Source organism: Pavona decussata, unplaced genomic scaffold (assembly GCF_977016875.1).
Source record: "Pavona decussata unplaced genomic scaffold, jaPavDecu1.1 SCAFFOLD_131, whole genome shotgun sequence".
Taxonomy (NCBI): Eukaryota; Metazoa; Cnidaria; class Anthozoa; order Scleractinia; family Agariciidae; genus Pavona; species Pavona decussata.
The window spans coordinates 896,004-915,468 of NW_028145545.1; the positions used below are offsets into that span (position 1 = coordinate 896,004).

Below are 19,465 nucleotides of genomic sequence, written 5' to 3' on the forward strand. Positions count from 1 at the left end.
AATTAGCGAGCCCAGTAAAACCAGTCAGCGGTAAACAATTCAGCAACAGGTAGGTACGTGGTGTATGGATATACCACGTATCTACGAAGTAAAAGAAGAAGGTTGGGAGGGTGGGAGTGTAGGTTTGTTTTCCTTTCTCTTGATTCTAAACAGTTAAGGCTTTTCTTTATTTCAAAATTTTTCTTAAAAGTTATCCAGTGAACTCACATATTTATTTAAAAACCTTCATAAATAAGTTCATAATGCGGACCACATCAGTCATTCAAAACTTTTTTTTCTATATTTAGCAAATTTCATTACCCGCGCGCAGCTAAAAACCCTTTCGAGCCAGTTGTCTTCTATGGCAGCTACTCTTTTGTACACAATGCAACCGGGATTCTGCAGTACGAAAGGCTCTTGAAGCCTGCTTAAGTTGGCGGGCCAAAAGACTAGACGTGAAAACAGCAAAGGACCGCGAACGATAATGCTGCTAGATGACGTAGGATCTACAAGAGACCTAATCAGCCAAAAATAAACTGTAACACAAATTGCAAGGCTGATACTACGTGAAAAAGTTGACTTTGCGAGACAATAACCCGACAGAAACCGACAAAACAGGGCTGCAACCGTGGACAGCTGTTTCGTTCTAATTGTAACTCGTCAGCACGGTGTAGCAGTTTTATATGAAACCAGCAACAGAGCCAGCTCAAATAAAATGCAACAAAACCCATGCTCTATCAAGCTTCGTACTAGGACGGCTTGTGAAAAATAGACGCGGTGAGCAGGATTAATCACATTTAATCTATCAAGTTAGCGCTGTTGACCTATCAGCTTTATTTATTTCATACTTTTAAACTTTTACAGGTAACGCTCCTGTAACGTATTTGCATGCTCGTTTTATTCTTGTAGCCTAAGACCCCGTCCACCCTAATGCGTTTCCAAAAGAATCCGTTTTCATCACGGCGAAAACGAAGCAAAATATTTTTATCTACACCAGTTTTTGTATCGTTTTCACCTCTCCACTCTAAAACGCCCGAAAACAATGAAGATTGCACATGTGTTAACCATCCTCCGTCTTGGATAGATGCTCTGATTTGGACTGGAACCGAGGGCATGTGACGCTTTTTACGTCACCATTTTCAAAAGTCTCCGTTTTCACCAGTCCACACTAGAAACGGAGCGACTTTAAATGTCTCCACTTTTGAAACCATTTTCGGTCTCCGTTTTCGGGCGTTTAAGTGTGGACGATAGGCGAAAACGTATCAAAATGTATGCGTTTTCAAACGAAAATGTATTGGGGTGGATGGGGTCTCAGTCCGAAGGTTTGTTTTCCAAACCGAGATATTGGGCAATTTTTATACATATATTCTTTCAGTTTAAATATCCAAAGTTTTTGTTTTCGTCTTATTGATTTAGGATCAGTTTTGCCGTACCCAAATCCCACTCGAGATTGTACTTAAATAATATATGTATTTTTCTCTCTCTCTTTTGAGCTCTTTTGGTTACGCTTTTATTCCACTTTCGGATGGAAACGTTTTCACCCAGTAAGGAGCATTTAATTATATAAAGAAAAAGAAATATAACCATAAGTGGCAACGTCTGCTTATATTTTCCCATTGGCCGTTACGACAGGCCAGTTAGGACAGTTATCATCATCATCATCATCATCATCTAATTTTAACACAAAATCCAGAAACCCTCACTAAGAGAGGGTCCCGATAAATTCATGTCAAAAGAAGGCGCCTTCTTCAAACAAAGAGATAAGGTAGACACTCCCTCTCAACATACAATGATAAGATCTCAGACAGTTTATTTACACAATATATACATTGTACAGCATATTGCGAAGGACAATAAAGTTTCTTGAATACAATAAGAGGCTAAGAACCCTCTGATTATAGTTTAATCATAGATTGTTTTTTGCTCGCATAAGATATCAACCAAACAGAACAACGAGCCGTGGACCATAACTTTCTACTGATATTTGTAATGCAGCATAGAACACATCAACACGAAAACAGATAGTACGTCTGAACAGTGACAATTATTTTAATACAAATTCTCTATTGCAACGTGTCTTCTTTAAGAGGCAGGCTCCGAAGCTTCGTCTGCAGCACTCGACGCCCCCGCCGATGCACGAGAAGACGCCGAGCCAGGTCGAGACTTCGCCGAGCTTGAACGAGAAGAACGAGACTTCGCCGAACCCGCCCTCGAGGACTGTTCGGACTTCGGGCTAGCAGTTCGGGATTGTGGTTTTGGGCTTCCGCTGTCGGATTTCTGCGATTTTCCAGACGCAGGCCTCGAAGACGACGGCTTTTGTCCCGAGGGAGGTCGGGACGAGACTTGTTGTCCCGAGGGCGGTCGGGATGAGTCTCGTTGTTCCTGGGTCTCCTCGGGTTGTTTCTGTTGCTTCGCCGGTTCTGCTTGTGGTTGTTGTTCCATGATGGACTCGGTTTCACCATGGATGATCCTGTGGGCCGCTAAAAGATGCTTCCGTTGGCTTCGTTTCACTGCGAGTCATAAATGAAACAATCATGATTAGTAAGACCTTACATTTCCCATAGAGGTCCCAAGGCACCTCTTAACCTGAGTACTCAGGGTTTTAATAATCTTTCAACCTCCTGCAGCTTGGCATCAGTGGAAAAACAACATGAATTATATTACACAGACGAAGTGAGAAATGTATAAGATAACAAATAGTAGGGATATCCCGTTTTTCGCTTCAAACCGCTTTAAAATGCAAAATCAAGGCTAATCCCCAATGAAAATGGAAAAACACCCAGGCTTACCCATATGTCCACACCAACAAAGACCTTGTGGTCCCGTGATGTTCTGTAGCTTTTTCCTTGTGTTTAAGCCCAACCTACAAGGACGTCCCCAAGGTCTTCGCGATATTGAAAAGGCAGACGACGGCAAAAGCCCTGGCACAAGCTGCAAATTACTCCACGATTGGTGGATTATTTTGTCCCGTGACACACTTGACTGTCGTCTTCGCGAGAGTTTCCGAGATCAAGTATGGCTGTCACATGGATACCATATTTGTACCCGCAAAAAAGTGGGTCATTTACTGGGTTGGCCTATTCTTAGAAAAATGGATGGGTATGGGGGTGGGGGGGGGGGGGGGAGCTTGATTATTTTCGGAGGGGCTTGCATTAAAATTTTGCAGTGTATAATGTTCATTCACTCCATCGCTCTTACCGTTTTCTCGCATAGTAATCTTCTGTACTTCAGGTAACAGGAAAGAGCTGACAAGCTCGGCAACAATTTCCTCAGACTGCAGCTTAGTTCGCCTACAGAGACAACATAACAGAAACGTAAGGAACACAGTTACCTTGGAATTACAGCAAAACCACTGCGAAAAAAAACTTTGGAAAACAGATTAAACGTTTCCATTTGTAAGTTCAGATACAGGCGTCTCTTTCCGGGAGTTTTAATTTCGAAATTGTCAATCATGTTCCCAGGTCAAGTTACACGGGCAAAGGTTTGCCCGTTTTACTTTGCCTTAATAGAAGTATTTGAAAACTGCATTTCTTACGTTTTCTCCATGTCATAGGCTATCTGATTGATCTTCTCTGCCTGCTCTTGGATTTCTTTACGGGCCTGTTCCGAAAGATAAAAAACCTAATGAGCATAACTACATTACCTTTATGTCCCTACAAAGTCAGGCGTATAAGTTCCCAAAGCAAAGACACTGATGACAAAAAAGTGCACTGTCATTTTGTTTCAGATGGGGTGGGATCTGGGAAGGGGAGTGTGGAAAAAAAAACATTGTCTTCAAAGCGGGTGGGGAGCGGGGTCATGTCAAAAAATAAAGAAGGTGGCTGTCTTATGGTCATGGATTCAATTTAAAGTCGTGATAAATGAAACTCTTTTAATTTATGCGAAGCTTAGCCTACTTTTCTTTCTTTCTTTCTTTTTCTTTTTTTTTTAAGGAGGGAAGGGGAGGGGCCATTTAAGAAAAATGGAATCCTCGGCGAGAAGGGAGTAAGTAACAATTATCTCGAACGGAAACAGCCTAAGCCCCTCCCCATAAAAAAAAACCAAAAAAAAAACCCCCAACGGTTTCCTGACACTCTTAGCTGGTAGAGTAGACTATTTATAGTCCTATTTTCTCCCGCACCCCTGTGATTGTCGAAATCGTAAGTTTCGATCGAACTGTCGCCATCTTGGTTAGTATTGGCGAGCGAAACCTGGGAAGAGCGCCAAAACTACCGAGGGTGGTCCCCCTCGTCAGGTTGCGCTCGTTTACAAACCAAGATGGCGGCTGTTTGATCGAAGCAAACGGCCTCGATAACCAGTTCACAAGGTAGAGTTCAACGGTACCGCAAACAAACGACAGCTCACCTGTTCCTCGGCTGTCTTGTCGATGGCTCCCATGATGATATCCTCTAGGTAGGTATCAACAGTTGACTGATGAACCTTGACGACCTGAAAGTATGACACAGCTAAATGTAAGACAACTGGCTCGACTATGAACTAACGTAACAGAACCTGTAACGCAAGCAGCAGTCAAAACGGGCGTGACACAGGCACAAGGGCTGTTCTGTACGCGAAACAAGATTGGCCTTTCATGATCAAGCTGGACACTGTACAGGACTGATCGACGTACGTAAGGTATGTTGTAAACGAGCCAAGGGTTAGGTAGTCCTCCCTCGCAGCCGTTCTGTGTCTCGTCACGCAACTTTCTTCCCCACGTTGCGTGACGAGACATAGAACGGCTGCTCCGCTTTCCATGAATCTTGAAATATAATCACTCAGAAAAGGGTACGCGCTATTTTGAAGAAATTCGAACGAGGAGTAGGGTAAAACTTATCCTTCAAATTGATACATTATGTTTACGAACTGGCTTGTTTAGCAGACCATTCTGACAAATGAAAAGCGCTTCTAGTAAATGAACCAGCCCAGTTGTTAGAGCACTGACACACACGCAATTCTCGGTTTTCACTGTCACGCCATTGAAAAAAAAAATCGAAACCATTCCATGAATGAAGTCAAGAAATTGACATAGTATAGAGGATAAATTAATAAGGCATCTGTCCAAGTGTCAGGTCTGTGCGGCATTCCGTACTCGAGTTATTTGACAAAATGTTCCACATAAATTTATAGAGCTTAGTTTGGAGACGCCATGTTTGTGTCCCTCTGAGGGGCACAAACATGGCGGCCGGAAATAGGAAAAAACATCTGGAGTTCACTTTTGCCAGAAAAGAGGTTTGTTTGCCCTTGTAAATTTTCGAATGTTTAGATTAATATTTCTCCTCAAAAATAAATTGTTTAGAATGCTGAAAATCACCCGAGGAGTCATTTTTAAGATACGGAAAAGCTCTGTCACGGCCGTCCTCCTGATGTCACGCACGATGGAAACTCGGAAATTGAAACTGTTCTATTTTCAAAAGGAAGCACGACACCGAGCTAAGAAATTGTGAACAGGCATATTCTTAGGTAATCTTCCCTTGAATGAAGGTAAAAATTTTGTAGGCCTCCCAGTTTTGAATTCTAGAATTTGGTGACGTCACGTGAAAACCAAGAATAAACACAGGTCTTTTTTAATGTGCGACCAAGGTTGTCGCGTTTCTCTCGTCACAAAGAATAGACCATTTCCGAGTTGCTTTGAACCTCATTATGAAAGCGAGGTTAAGTGCAACGTTTTTGTCATGAAAATTAGTTTCATTCATATGCAAACAAAACTAATTTTCATATGAAAAGTTTTTATACTTAGCCTCGCTTTGATAGCGAGGTTCACAGCAACTCGGAAATGGTCTATTGACTACATGTATGTTCATCCTCGTTCCCAGAACCTTGGGGTACAAGTACGACTTTTCAAATCTAGTTTGCGTGGTTTAGATAACCACTTGTCACACCAATCTTGTTTCTAGGATCTCCTTATCTGCTGGTAAACAACGGGAAGGAGCGAGAGTTCTGGGGATGTGACTGATTTGAAAATTGAAAGTCGTACTCGTCCTCTGATCTGAAGATACCTATTTTTGCCGTTTCGCGTTTGTCGTAAACGTGATCACTCCAATCTTTTGTAATTTTTACAATTTATAAAGAAGGGTTCTTTTCTGATGCCATTTAATTTTGCAATTCTCTGGAACAAGTCATCGCCATCTGAAAGCTTCTCGAAAATAAACCGTTTAAAGGGAAAGTATCGTGGGGTTTTTGACCTCTTTTGTTAAAAATGGTGAAATAAGACCTTCCCTTTGCTACAATATAATTCTAGAACAACGAGAGGAGAGAAATCAACTCAATTCTTGACAGGAACAACTCGTGATCTGTTCTAGCGCATTTTGGAAACAAAAATACCAAAACTTGAAAAACATTAGCCTAACATTTTTCAAGTTTCAATCCATACCGGCCTACCCTGTCTCTGGCCAGAGGCACTAATCGACAGTTTTATTGCACTGGAGTGATAATTTATAACAAAACTAGACAATTATTTTTTTTTTTTGTTTCTGTTGTCAGACAAACATTTTGGGGTTTCGAAATGACATAAAATTTTCGTGATACTTCCCCTTTAAGTATTTTAAACTGATGTTAATATACTTTGAACAGTTTATGGATTAAAAATCCCTTTCATAAGCTATCGATTTGTCCTGTTGGTAATTAACATTTTAAATCCTAAATGGTGACGTATGAGGTTTTTACAACCTATTTGCTAATTAATCTTTGCTTGCCAAAGTGAATTTAAACTTGTTCAATGTTCAATAAAACTAAGGGCACTACATAATTAAACATTTCTGGGGGTGGAGAAAGAAACAATTATATTTGCCACAAAGTGAATAATTATATAAACAAACAAGAAAGAAATGTGATGTGGTGTGTTTGTTTGAAAGAAATTTTTCAGATTAGATACTATGTACAAGAATTATTAGTGTATTTTGTTTTCCAGTATTTAAAGAAAACAAAAGCCTTTGAACATCTGCCAGCACTAAATTCTCGCCTCAATGTCATTTGCTACTGCAATTTAAGCTTTTCAACGTATCATTGCATTAAAATAAAACTCAATTGGGAAATTTTACGACGCGTTCGAATTTTACGAACAAAGCCGCACACGCAAGTGAAAGACGAATACGTTAAAAACAAAAACAGCTTCGCCGATCGTTTAAATTAAACCAGTAGAGTCAAAAATTATAGCAATATAAACTGGAGAAATAGAATTATCATGCTCAGGGAGTTTTTTCGATCTGTTTAGAAATAAGGGGTAGTCTAAGTTTGACATGGTTATTTGAATGTTTAAAATATGAAACAATCTATTGAGAAACGATTCTGGAAGTGGAATAAAAAGTTTAATCGTTATTTTGGCCAAGGTTCGGGAAAAAAGTTTTATTGGCCAGCCACAAAGAAATATACCAATAACCGCTAGTGTAGACCAGCTCCGGCAACGACAACATAATCTCAATATCTGAATTATTCTTTATTGTTTCAAGCTTCAAACGGTTTGTATGTCGCCTTCGCTTTTTTTCAACTGATTCAATTCTCGTATGGCATTGCAATCTAGCGATTCCGAACTGAAAATAAACGAATTAAGTAGTTTTTTTTTAATATTGTTAAGCTGTTTAAAGTATGATCATTTGGTACTGGAGGACCATTTCTCAATCAAAACACGTGAACATGTCAACAAGAGCCGATGAGGGGTCAAAACACAGGACTTGATGGGGGTAAACGAAAAGCGACAGTATTTTGAACACTGAACGATTCGATGGAAGCGCACGGAAGCCGATCGAAGGGAACGCACGGATGTTTTACGATGAAAATTAGCCATCAAACCAGCGAGTGGGAGAGAGTTTGAATTTTCGTCCGGTATCACTATCGCTTGATTTAAATCTCAATCCATACCTGTTTAAAGATTTCATCCTCTTCGCGTCTTCGTCGTTCCTCGAGCTGTCTTCGCCCGCTCTCCTCGGCTTCGCGGATTCTTCTCTGCCGCTCGGCCAACATGGCGAAAGCGTGGATGCGCCTCTCTTCCTAAAACGCGATGGACCATAACACTCGGTTTTTCATTCCAATTAAATAAGGATTTCTCTTGGCGGCTAGTATTAGCTACAACTAAAACCTTCAACCACAACACTCGGTTTTGAAGCCATTAAACAAGAAAAATCTCAGTTTGTGGTTGTGTTTATGTGTAAAGTAGTAATGAAAAGTTTTTTTTAAAATTTTCCAAAACAAATCTAAAAGGTTACCAATCAATAAAATGTCTACGGACGCAAAAACATGTGGTTTGAACGCTTGGTTTTGATTCGCCGAAAAAATCTGACCACAACTATTCAAATTATAGTTTTATTATTGGCTTTCATTCGCTGAGATAATCTGACCGTAAGCTTTAAAATTATGGCGTTGTTATGGACAGAAATGCCTTTGTGGATAGATAAATAATTGGTTAGATTACTACAAAGGAAGGCGTGAGTTTCGATAAGAGTATTACAATCAAAGACAAGCAAACAAATCTATAAACAAGACAAAGAAGAAAGAAAACATTTTATGAACATGTTATGTGATTTTTTTCCCTTTGGTGACGATTGTTCGCCGTTACTGAAAAGAACAAGGGATTCGGCGCCAGATTAGGAAGCCCTCCCAAGCTTTTTTTTGCGTGTGTTTAAGATGTATCCTAAGTATTGCCCATTCCGAAGTTCATTAAAGGACAGGGCACCAGTTTAGACATTGTTCATATTGCGTCATATGAAGAAATGAACGCCATCGCCAGAAAGATCATATAAAAATTAGTAAGTTTACAAAGTTTGGTTCTGTTTCATTGCATAGCATAGTAACCAGGCTGTGACCTGTCAAAGGTCGCTCAAATTCCTTTACAAATGTCTCTAATTCTGAGATGGCGTCCCCCAAATCCATTTCTTTCAAATCTCATTTCTCGTCCTTGCTGCGAGAGGCTTCGGGTTTCACATCTCCTCAAAAACCAACATTTCTCAATTCCAATTCGATCTGGAGAGTGTTCCCAATTAGTGCTCTGCGCTAAACACATTGACACTCAAATAAAGTGACTCACTTTATTTGAGTGTCAATGTGTTTAGCGGATTTATTTATTTTATTTGAGTCTAAATTTGCCTTACGTAACATAGGCAAGTTTTATTCCACTGTGACTTACCTGAAGGCGGATGAGCTCCTTGCTCAAAAAGTCAAACATGTCAGCAAGGGTTGACCCCTCCATCTGGGCCAGCGCTTCTTCAACAAAAGACTCCTGGAAAATAAAACATTTTACAAAGGGTTAGTGACCGTTTCCCTAAAAATGTATATATTGTGTGGAAGAATTTACCAAAGAAAAAAACTTCCGTTCTGTCGGGAGTTTCAATTAAGTATACTATTCATTCGTCCTTCCGCAAAACACAGGAATACTAGGCAGTTTCATCGCAAGAAATTTTATTGTGCTAGGTCCCAAAACTACAAGTAACACCTATACGTACAGAGCGAAAAGATTTGACGAAGGGCTAACACTCGAAACGTCAGCACACGAATCTCTTTACGGTGGCCAATTTACCTTTAGTTATCAACTGTTGATAAACCAAACATTTGTTTGTACTCCCCACCGACGTAGCACTACAGTTTCTTTACAAACTAACCCCCTAACCTATACGTACAGTTTCGTATTAAGAGCATCTAACGACTGCAACGATCTTCCCCTTAATGTTATTATGTTATTGATCAAGGAACTTCGGGACCCTTTGAATAAGTCGCCACTCCCTGCCTCGCTTTGGCCTTGGCATTTAAGTTAATGTTCCACCCAATCAAACGTTGCGGTTGTTGTTTTGCTTTTGCTTTTGTTTGTTTATTGTTTTTAAGGCGCTCACAGAACTACATTGATGGGCTTAATCTTTTTTCCGCTTCTCTCCTATTTAACTGTAGAGTCAAAAGAAATAAGAAAATTGCACTTTTTCCCACTCGTTTTCCCTCATTGTCATTCTGGTAACCGGCACAGTTTATCCTGTGGTTAGGTTATTATTAAAGAACCGTTCCACTCAGTCTCGTGGTACATGCGTAAACTCAATAGCCAATTTGGTGTCCGGCGCCTAAGCTTATATATGACTTGATTTCATAGAATTGAATTGTTAACTAGAAGCGGGAGTCTCGGCATTTCAGCGGATGGTCCACTTTATAGCAGTGAATCGATCAACATCGTAGGGAGGTTCGTTATATCACAAATTAGAGCTCCCAGTGACCTACCAGGAAGTTTGTAAAATCGTGGGACATTCGTTTGCTGGGGAGGAGAAGGAAGGGGGAGTGGGGGATACCTTGTTAGTGTCCAATCTCCTTTGCCTCTGTATGCTAAGCACGGCCTGTCGTTCATTTCTCTTTTCCAGCTGCCCAGCTTCTTGAAGTGCATGCGTACTGCGTAACTCCTGAATCAGCTCCAAGCGCTTTTCCTTTCCTTCAAACATCTAAAGAGAAGAAAAAGACGAGTTACTCACTTCTACTGACGAGCAAACAAACGCTAAAGGACACAATCAAAGCTCTACTTCACGGTGAAAAAGTGTGACCAATCTGAATGGTGATTTAGAAAGAGTGTGGTCGATCATGTTTACGTGGCAAAGATTTTGTTTTATTCCTCGGCCACGGGGTAGCTTTGTTTGACAACAGCATTATTAAACCTCTTCAAAGACCATCAGGGTCAAGGGCTGGTAAAACTCCAAACAAACAAAACAACGAAGGGTTGATGGGGCTAGAATTGATTTTAGGTAAAACTGAGGAGTTCGGCAATGTCGATAGCTTACCATATTCTGGATAGCGCGACCACGGAGAACTTTCTGTAAGAAAATTAGAGCCAGTTCTTCTTCCTCTTCAATCTGAACGAAACAAACGAAAAATGTGAGGTTGAGATAAGAGGATCGGGAAAGTTCATCAAAGGGTACACTGTACTGTGCATTATAGCATATATTCGTGGCCAATTTACTTTAAGTTGTCAACTCTGTTGATAAACTAAACATTCGTTTCTTCTCCCGAGCAACGCAACACCACAGTTTCTTTATGAACTAACCCCCTTATCCATTTGTTATGCATTTTTCCGGCAGCGTTTGTTTGACAACGTTTGTTGGTTGTGGTAGTATTAAACGCAAGCGTACAGTGATGCGTTATGATTTTAACTTTAAAATTTGAGTGTCCTCGAAGAAGGAATTAAGAGCGACAAAGATTTGGCTAGTCTATTTCCTTTCTCATACGCTTCACACACGTTGCATATCATTTTGTGCTTTAACTCAAGATTGCCTCGTTACATTGCTTCCTTGGCTGTTTTCATCCAAAAAGGCACAACTTTGGGAACAGAAGGCGTCCAAACTACAGAGATATCAAATATATCCACTTTACACAATTTTACAAGAAAAATGTTGATCTTTCTACCTGTGACGGAACCTCCACAGAGGGAGTAGGCGGCCGCGGTATCGGCTTCTCCACCTTCACCAAAAACTTGAGCGGCTTGTCTGGCTCAGGTGGCCTCTTGGCCAGCTCAATGGCATTAGCCACTTCTTCCAACTCCCTCTGGCGCCGTTGCCTCCTCTTCACAAATCCTCCCTTGCCACTGGACTTAGGCTTCGGAGCTTGAATCCTGGGTTGGGTGACAAAGTCAGGGAGGGAGGCCTCCAGCTCTAGCAGTCCCTGGTAGGTGTTTAGGTGGTAGCTCTTGACATTGTACTGCTCCGATCCCCGATCCAGGAACACACCCACTCGAGACATGGGAGCATATGTCTGGGATTCGTAGTTGGAGTAGTCTTTGACTATTTCTCGGCGCTCCAGTTTGCCTTCCACTGTTCGTCGCTTTTCGTTCAGTTTTCTCACAGCTGTGAAAGAAGAATACATCATTGCGTGTTTAATAACCTGCTCAGCTGATGTAAAATTTGAAAAACGAATGAATTGTTCGGGAGCAGGGATGGCGCAGCAGAGAGCACTCGCCTCCTACCAATGTGGCTCGGGTTCGATTCTGGACTCAACGTCATTTGTGGGTTGAGTTTGTTGTTGGTTCTCGTCCTTGCTCCGAGAGGTTTTTCTCCGGGTACTCCAGTTTTCTCCTCTTCTTTTAAAAACCAACATTCCCAAATTCCAATTCGATCTAGAGAGAGTCCCCAATTAGGGCTCTACGCTAAATGCAGTACTGACAATTAAATAAAATGATATATTTTTGTTCTACTGGTAACTCACTTTTGATATGTTCAGTTTGGATTCTAGTAAACTTTCTCTCCTTTTCCTGCTGTTTGTTCGACCTGAATAGAACATAAAAATATATTAATGTTAACCTTCTCGTCCCCTATTATACATATCATAAGCTGTATTTGTTTTTATCCACACCTATCTGTTTTCATTCATATTTAAAAACGATCGAAAACGTTACCTTCTAGTGACTTCAAGCGACGTTAGGAAATCATCGTTTTTTGTAGCGAGGCTTCCCTCTGTTGTTGTTTTCTACCCTATCAGTCTACGCTCTGTACATGAGCAGGTCTCTTCAATGTTTCATCAAACTTGCTTTCCATCTTTATTGCGAGATAAACTTATTGATATCTTGCCCAGCCTCATAATCTGTGTGTGGTTTGTTTGTTCCTTTACTCTTGTAAAATGTATTACTATTTAAATGTTTAATCTAGGACAAAACTTAAGGTATTTTGTAAAACAAAGTACACTGTACATGTAGTTCATGCAGAGTAGAGCAGAAACTGACCATAATCTATCGAGTCTCTTGGTGTTGAGTTCAGCATGATCCTCTTCTCTTTGCTCAAGAATTCGCTTCAACACTTCAAGTCTTGCCTCTTGTAATCTTTCAATTGAAAGGAAGTCAAGAGAGAGTTAGTTAGGGTTGGCATTAAGTTTCAGAGTAGACAGTGCAGATCAAGAAACTTTCATGTAGGCGGCTCAGCAAATTGAGTGTTTACACAGGTTTATTTAACACGTGACGGTGAGCTTTTTCACTGAAATATAGGCTGCTCACAAAATCTGAAGTTGCTAGTTAATGTTACAAATTGTACAGTGTAGCTGCCCATCGGCAATTAATGAGACCTTTCATTAACATTTTTGACACCTGTACACAATGTTGATCACTGCCAGATGTAGCTTAATAGAAGCATCAACAAAATGATAATAATAATAATAATAATAATAATAATTTTAATAATAATAATAATAATTATAATAACAATAATAGCCATTTATTCACAAATCCAAGTGAAAAGGAGATAAATGAGGTTTTCCCTTTCTAGTTTGTCTCCTGATAAGAAATGATGATGTGAAAACATTACTTGTGTGGGTATCAAAGAAGGCATTATTTGCTTCCAAACCATCACAGTATAAACATTCAAAGGTTTGCCAGACAAAGTGAGTTGGTTGGTACTTATGTTTATGTGAAACCTCATTTAACCATGGTAAAAGTAAATTACTTTGTACCAATCAGAACAATCAAATTAACTGAAAAGCATATCTATACACCAAATCCACTTCTGGTCAACATTAATACAGTACCGCTCAAAAGTAAGTTACCACCCTCTCGCGAGACACGATTCTCGTCTCGAGAGACAAGAGTTGCGTCTCGAGAGAAACGAGACAAGACTAGTAACTTACTTTTGAGCAGTACTGTACATGTAGTTGCTTTCCTAGTTAATGGAATTGAAATTCAAAATTAAAGCCATCGTGACCATGCAATTTCTCTTGTGAGTTGTAGCCGCAACCAACAATACTACCAGGATAAACTTTGAAAATCTCTAAGTGAAGGTTGGGTGCCAGCCAGCCCTTAGACGGAGTACCGAGTCCCAATTGGCTGGTATCCCTACAATCCAGCCATGAGCCCCCAGGGTAGGCATCCAAGCACCCAAGGCATCACACTGACAAACAGTAGAAAGCTGGGAGGGAAGGGGATAGGTACCAAGACACCTGCACTAAAACAGTACAATCCAGCTGACAAAGCTCCAAATGCCTGTTGAGTGTGACTGCATGACCAACACGAGCATACACTAATGACATCTAACACCGACCACTAACCAATCTTTGTCGTTAACTTAGTTAAACTACATTTACACTGTTGCTGCCTAATTATTTACAGCTTTTTATGAAGACTTCATTGATTCTAAAGTTCCCTTCTTACTTTTCAATTTCTTGTTCTCTAAAAGACCACTCTCTTCTCTCTTGCTCATCCATCATCTTTTTCCGTTTTTCCAGATTCTCCATGTCATTTAGAGCTGGAAGGGTTGCCTCCCTACAAACAGCACAGGAACACTCAATAAAAAGGAATCTGTTTGGCAGTTCTTGTGTTTCCATTTTAATAACTAGATGTGTTCGAAAACAAAAGCACAAAAGAAGAACATCCCATAACAAAGGTGAGTCTTACCAAGCTCGTTTAGCTCTGGCTCTCTCAATCATCTCTACCTCTGCCAAACCTGCTGGCAGGCCATGACCTGTATGAAAGGATAATTCCTGGATTAAGAATTATGACAGTGTCATAGCAGTACTCTGTCTAAGAAATCGCATGACTTTCTCGAACAATTCGTGATTAATAGGTGTGTGTGCTGTTCTTGTGTTATCATAGGTGGCTTTATTCATGTGCCATTGTCATGGAAACATAATAGGTAACCCCTACAGAGTACAGTTTGGAATTACAGTTGAAATTGCATTGCTCTTGGCCAATTAGTTTTGAGTAATTTTGTTGAGTGTACTATAAGGCTAGCTAGTTAAGAGCAGAAATTGCACTCCAATCCACCTCAGAGGGATGCCTGCTAGATTCTCCTTCCAAATTGTCTTTTATTCATTTATGAAACAAAGGGAGAATTTGATCTTACATCAAAATAAAAAAAGGCCTAATATTCTGTGTACCCCTTCAGTTTCAGAATATTAGACATTATGTGTGATTGTGTTACATGTACTTACCATAAGAAAGTGTAGCCAGTGTCAGCAGTTCCGGTTGTGAGCCTGGTCGTACCACATACTCCGGAGTGTATGGATCTGTTTGTGTCTCACTATCTCTGTAGTCTGTTTGTACTTCTACTGTTCGTGTGGCTGGAGTTGGTGGCCTCTCTGCTTCCATTTCAGGGGCAGCAAGTGGATCTAATCTAAACAAAGTAGTCCAATATAATGTTAATTTAATGAAATTATTATTACCTTAACTACAAGCATGACTGTATACAAATTTGATATGATTATTCTACAGATTGTTTTATATTTTCCTATAACAGCTCTGCATGTATATTGATAACAAATTTAGTTGTTGTCACTTTATTAAATTGGAACCTTTAAACAACAGCAGCCTCAGGGGTGGCCATAATACCTGTTTTGGGTAAAATCTGTGGATTGGTAGTGTTTAGGGCTAAAATGTAAAACGAGCAGCATTAGAGTTTACTTATCACAGTACCTTTTTGGTTATTGAGCCAAAAAAATTACTTATTTATAAATGCATTTGAGCCACACCTAAACTTGAGGTTCCAGTACATTTTAGTTTTAACAGGTTTTGCAAAATTTACAATCACCCCAAACACTTTTGTATGGAAGACCCTTACCACCACCCCTCTCCATCCAGTAAATGCATGCTGCTGCCTGCTAGAGGGGAGGGGATCTTTGAGACCTCAAAGGGCATGGGCGTTTATATCTGAATTAAAATCTGAAGCATAGACACACCCGTGAATCAATTTAAAGACACATAGTTATATGCTGTTACTTACTTGGATGACTGAAGAAGGACGTCTGGAGGAACTTGCTGTAAGAATGGAATGATTGGTCTGCGGAAGAACTTGTACCTGTCCCTCCCAGAAACTGGTACATGGGCATACTCTTTAGCAGGAACTTGAACAGTTGGATCATAATTAAACCTGAGTGTGAATAGAGAAAAACAAACTTAAACAAACTACCAAATACACTGTATGCATGCCTGTGTCACCCACTGAGTAATACATCATTCTCATTCATTCACCACAAGACTTAAAAAAATACACCATCACTTTATTCCATTGTGCATATGCCACACAAATTTGACATTCAAATCCTGGCAGTACATACGTGTACTGTGTATGCAGGATGTTAAATGTCCCATGAACCTATGGTTTAATGGACTAATACATGTAGCTCCCACAAGTCCCCTGTAGCTCAGTGGTATGGCAACCCAACTAGTATTCAGAAGGTCTTGGGTTCTACTCCCGATAGAAGCACTTGGATTTCCTTTTACTGAGTGTGCTTGTGTCATTCACTGAAAAATACATCGTTCTTAACTATCACATTCTCACAACTTCTACATGTGCAGTACCAGTATCTCTATAGCTTCACAGAAACACAGAAACTGTTTTTTATCTTTATTTTAGTTTCCAAAACTTGCTTACGTGGTATATCTGATAAGAGCTTGTCTATCCTGTTCAGCATATCCCCGCCACTGACGAGGCATAAACTTGGGCACTGGGTCGGTCACTTCCAAGTGAATACCGTATCTAGGGTAGTGACGAAGGTCACTAAACATTGTCTTGAAGTGCGGGACCCTTTTCTGTGATAACAAAAGCAAAGCAAACAACGTCAGAAAGAATGTAGATTTATCTTATGAAACCTAGTGATTGGTAAATTAAGTTGCACCAAGCCATAATAATATTGTGTTTTAAATGGCCTGAGTATGGTAACAGGCAGGGCTTCTGATATTATGCGATGTTGCGATTTCGCATAATTGGCCTAAAATCGCAACAAATCGCATAATTCATGAAAAATCGCAGAATTTATACAAAATCGCACAATTTAAGAAAAAAAGAGCAAAAATCTCGCTTATTGTTAAGTTTTCCGATAATATAAACGTTATCTCAAGGAGTTTTTTCTTTCAAAAGGCGTCAAAAATCACCTGGAAGTGTTTGTTCGTTGATTATGCGAACAAACAGGCGTTCTATGCTTCATTTTACATGCTGGGGACCTGGTGCTGGTTTTCAATATTAAGGGAGCGATCATTGGCACGGAATAAACAATCCTTTTATGTAAATACACCAATCACAATCATTGATATATTTTTAAGATGGAAAACTGCTCGATAGTCGCTTGCAATATGTAGTTATTTTGTTTTAATAGAAACAAACATCCCCATTATGGATAAGTTTGTTGTTAAAACGCCGAGCGCTTCTTCGCAGGAGAAAAAAAAGATCGCACCTTCCTGTAAATATTTTGGCGAAAGACAGGGCAAGAAAGTACTCCGAAGGAACGTTTCATGTTGACAATGGTCTGTTGTTTACTCTGCAAGCAGTCTCCTTCGATCTTCCTGGATGTTTTGCTCTTCGTGCAACATAGTGGTTGATCATCTTTGAAAGTTTGTGGTTGACAAGCACCTTAAAGCTGAGTCACACAAGCGGAACACGGAAAAAAATGCGGGTGGGAAGCAACAAACGCTGACTTGGCCAAATTAGCAATATCTGATTGTCAATAATTTGAAATGAGGCAACAAATGATTTATTTCTGATCAGCTGTTTATTCATTTCTTTGTGCTCTAATTGCTTCTTGAACAGCAAAACATGGATTGTGCTCCTCTTAGACCTAATAAAACAAGGTTAAATTAGCTAAAATGAAATCGCATAATTTGCCGCATAATAGGCCCTTCTTGCCGCATAATGAGACTTAAAAGTGCCGCATAATTTCCAAATTTTTTCCGCACCCTATCAGAAGCCCTGAACAGGTGAACCTCTTTAATAGAGACCTTCAGATTCTAGTACGAGTACGAGTACGAGTACGACTACGAGATTTGACTTCAAGATTGTAGCGAAGTACTAAGAACAGATATATCACAGAAAGTTTCATTTCACTCTTTACGAACGACGAACTTGACGCAGTTGGTTTGAATGATGATAGTTAAGCCCTTTCGTGTTTCCAAAAAGACGAGATCACCCACGTTTCGAGGACTCGTTTTCGCCACTACGAGATTCTTACAAAAACTCGTAGTAAAATGACGACAGCTATCATGTTTTCCCGCCAAAATGACACTGGTTCACGCGCGCGCACTCTTTGTTTATTGGAGAAACTCGTAGTCGTACTCGTACTTGTATTAGATTCTAAAGGTCAGGCACCAAAGGAACACTCTGACCCAAGCGTCTGCAATTCACAGATGCTTCTTTATTATAGAGGCAGGACCAGCAGAACTGTCTGTAATAGAGAGGTATCCCCATTATGGAGGAATCCATAATGTCAGAGCTGGATGGTGCAACCACACTAAAACATACTGTCTATCATTTCCAGTTTTATTATTTTATTATGGATCATTGAGGATCTCAGTGAGAATTTTGAGGATCTTTAAAGACCTTTGAGGAACTTGACAAGAAACTATAAGGATCCTTGAGGATCATTGTACAATGTAGGATCCTATAGGGTCCTTCAAGATTGTTAAGGATCTTGCAGGAATAAATATAGACTGATCTTCATAAGAGTCCCTCAAAACCCTTTAGGATTCTTGAAGATCTTGGCAGGAATAAATAAGGATCTTTTTGAGGATCTTTCCAAAATTTTGCATTGGGAAGATTCTTAAAGAATCCTTGAAGATCCTTGACGATCTTGGCAAGAAATTGGAGGATCCTTGATGATCTTTAGCAAGATTTTTAAGATCTTTTCTAGAGATCTTCATGCAGATTTTTAAGGATCCTTAAAGATCCTTGAAAGATGAGCACAAGCTTGTTTGCAATTGCTCAGCATTTTAACTTGACAAATAATGTTATAGTAAAAGTAATCCCTTCAGGTATGGGTGAAATATAAAATTTCATGTAATTTACATGAAATTTTCATAGCATAAAATGTTTTTAATTGCTCACCATTTTAACTTGACAAATACAATAATGCTTGTTATTTTAAAAGAGACTAAATCTCCAAATTTACAGTATGTCAGTCTGGTGTGGAAAGCATGACACTTCTAAAATTGCCAAATAACAAATTCAATGCAATATTGGGAAGGTTATAGAGTTGTTTTTTTGCACTATACTTACAATTCTGTCAGTTCCTGTATGAGCCTTAAATGTAGATCTGGCATGGTCCCTGTCGCTTGACAATGTATATAAAGGATCTAAAATGTAACAAGTTTAAGTTGTGAGCAAAAGAGATACATGTACTACTACTTATTACTAGAACCTCAAGTAATTTGTACAGTATTAAAATGATGGTAAAACAAGTTAAGCTTAAGTTTAACCTTTGAAGTGTAGATCAAAACATTAAATTTTCCAAAAAATTTCCGTCTCAAAACCTAAAACTAAGTTTATGTGTTAAGGCTCCAAAAGGGATTCTTATACGAGAACCGGTTTTAAAATAGCTGATCAGAATTCCAAGGTGCAAAAATTGTAAGAGTCAGGGTAAAAACAGCTGCGATTTCTTTACTCACCATAAAGATAGTCGTGAGTCCTAGATGACTGGAGTTTTCCCTGCGTTACTGTTTGTGTCGAAGACATCGCTAGATTGCCGAACAAATTGCCAAAACCAGTGGAGGAAAATTTTCACATGCCGTCAAAACAAGATGGCCGGCGCGAAAGTTACTGTGTGTTGTTGTCATAGTGACCAAATGGTTTACACGCTAGAGCCCATGCTTTTG

At 39.7% G+C, this 19,465-nt stretch overlaps 1 protein-coding gene across 1 annotated transcript; it reads right to left on the reverse strand.

Annotated features, from left to right (window-relative positions):
- Positions 1–1,772: 1,772 nt before the first annotated feature.
- LOC146468399 (cilia- and flagella-associated protein 91-like) lies at positions 1,773–19,419 on the reverse strand. Its single transcript, XM_085124588.1, has 18 exons — positions 19,259–19,419; positions 18,870–18,946; positions 16,257–16,414; positions 15,606–15,752; positions 14,818–14,999; positions 14,282–14,348; positions 14,039–14,149; positions 12,626–12,721; positions 12,112–12,173; positions 11,317–11,753; positions 10,695–10,766; positions 10,215–10,361; positions 9,074–9,166; positions 7,813–7,941; positions 4,324–4,407; positions 3,515–3,579; positions 3,178–3,269; positions 1,773–2,489 (listed from the first exon to the last, which is right to left on the reverse strand). Exons 1-18 carry the CDS (start codon positions 19,323–19,325, stop codon positions 2,062–2,064), a joined length of 2,514 nt encoding a protein of 837 aa, XP_084980714.1. The 5' UTR covers positions 19,326–19,419; the 3' UTR covers positions 1,773–2,061.
- Positions 19,420–19,465: the final 46 nt, after the last annotated feature.

Coding starts and splice junctions, on each gene's coding strand:
- LOC146468399 (XM_085124588.1), bottom strand. CDS start 19,325: ATGTCTTCGACACAAACAGTAACGCAGGGAAAACTCCAGTCATCTAGG. Junction 12,722..14,038: donor AGAGAACAAGAAATTGAAAA/GTAAGAAGGGAA, acceptor TTCAATTGAAAG/ATTACAAGAGGCAAGACTTG. Junction 10,767..11,316: donor CTGTGGAGGTTCCGTCACAG/GTAGAAAGATCA, acceptor TGTTTCGTTCAG/ATTGAAGAGGAAGAAGAACT.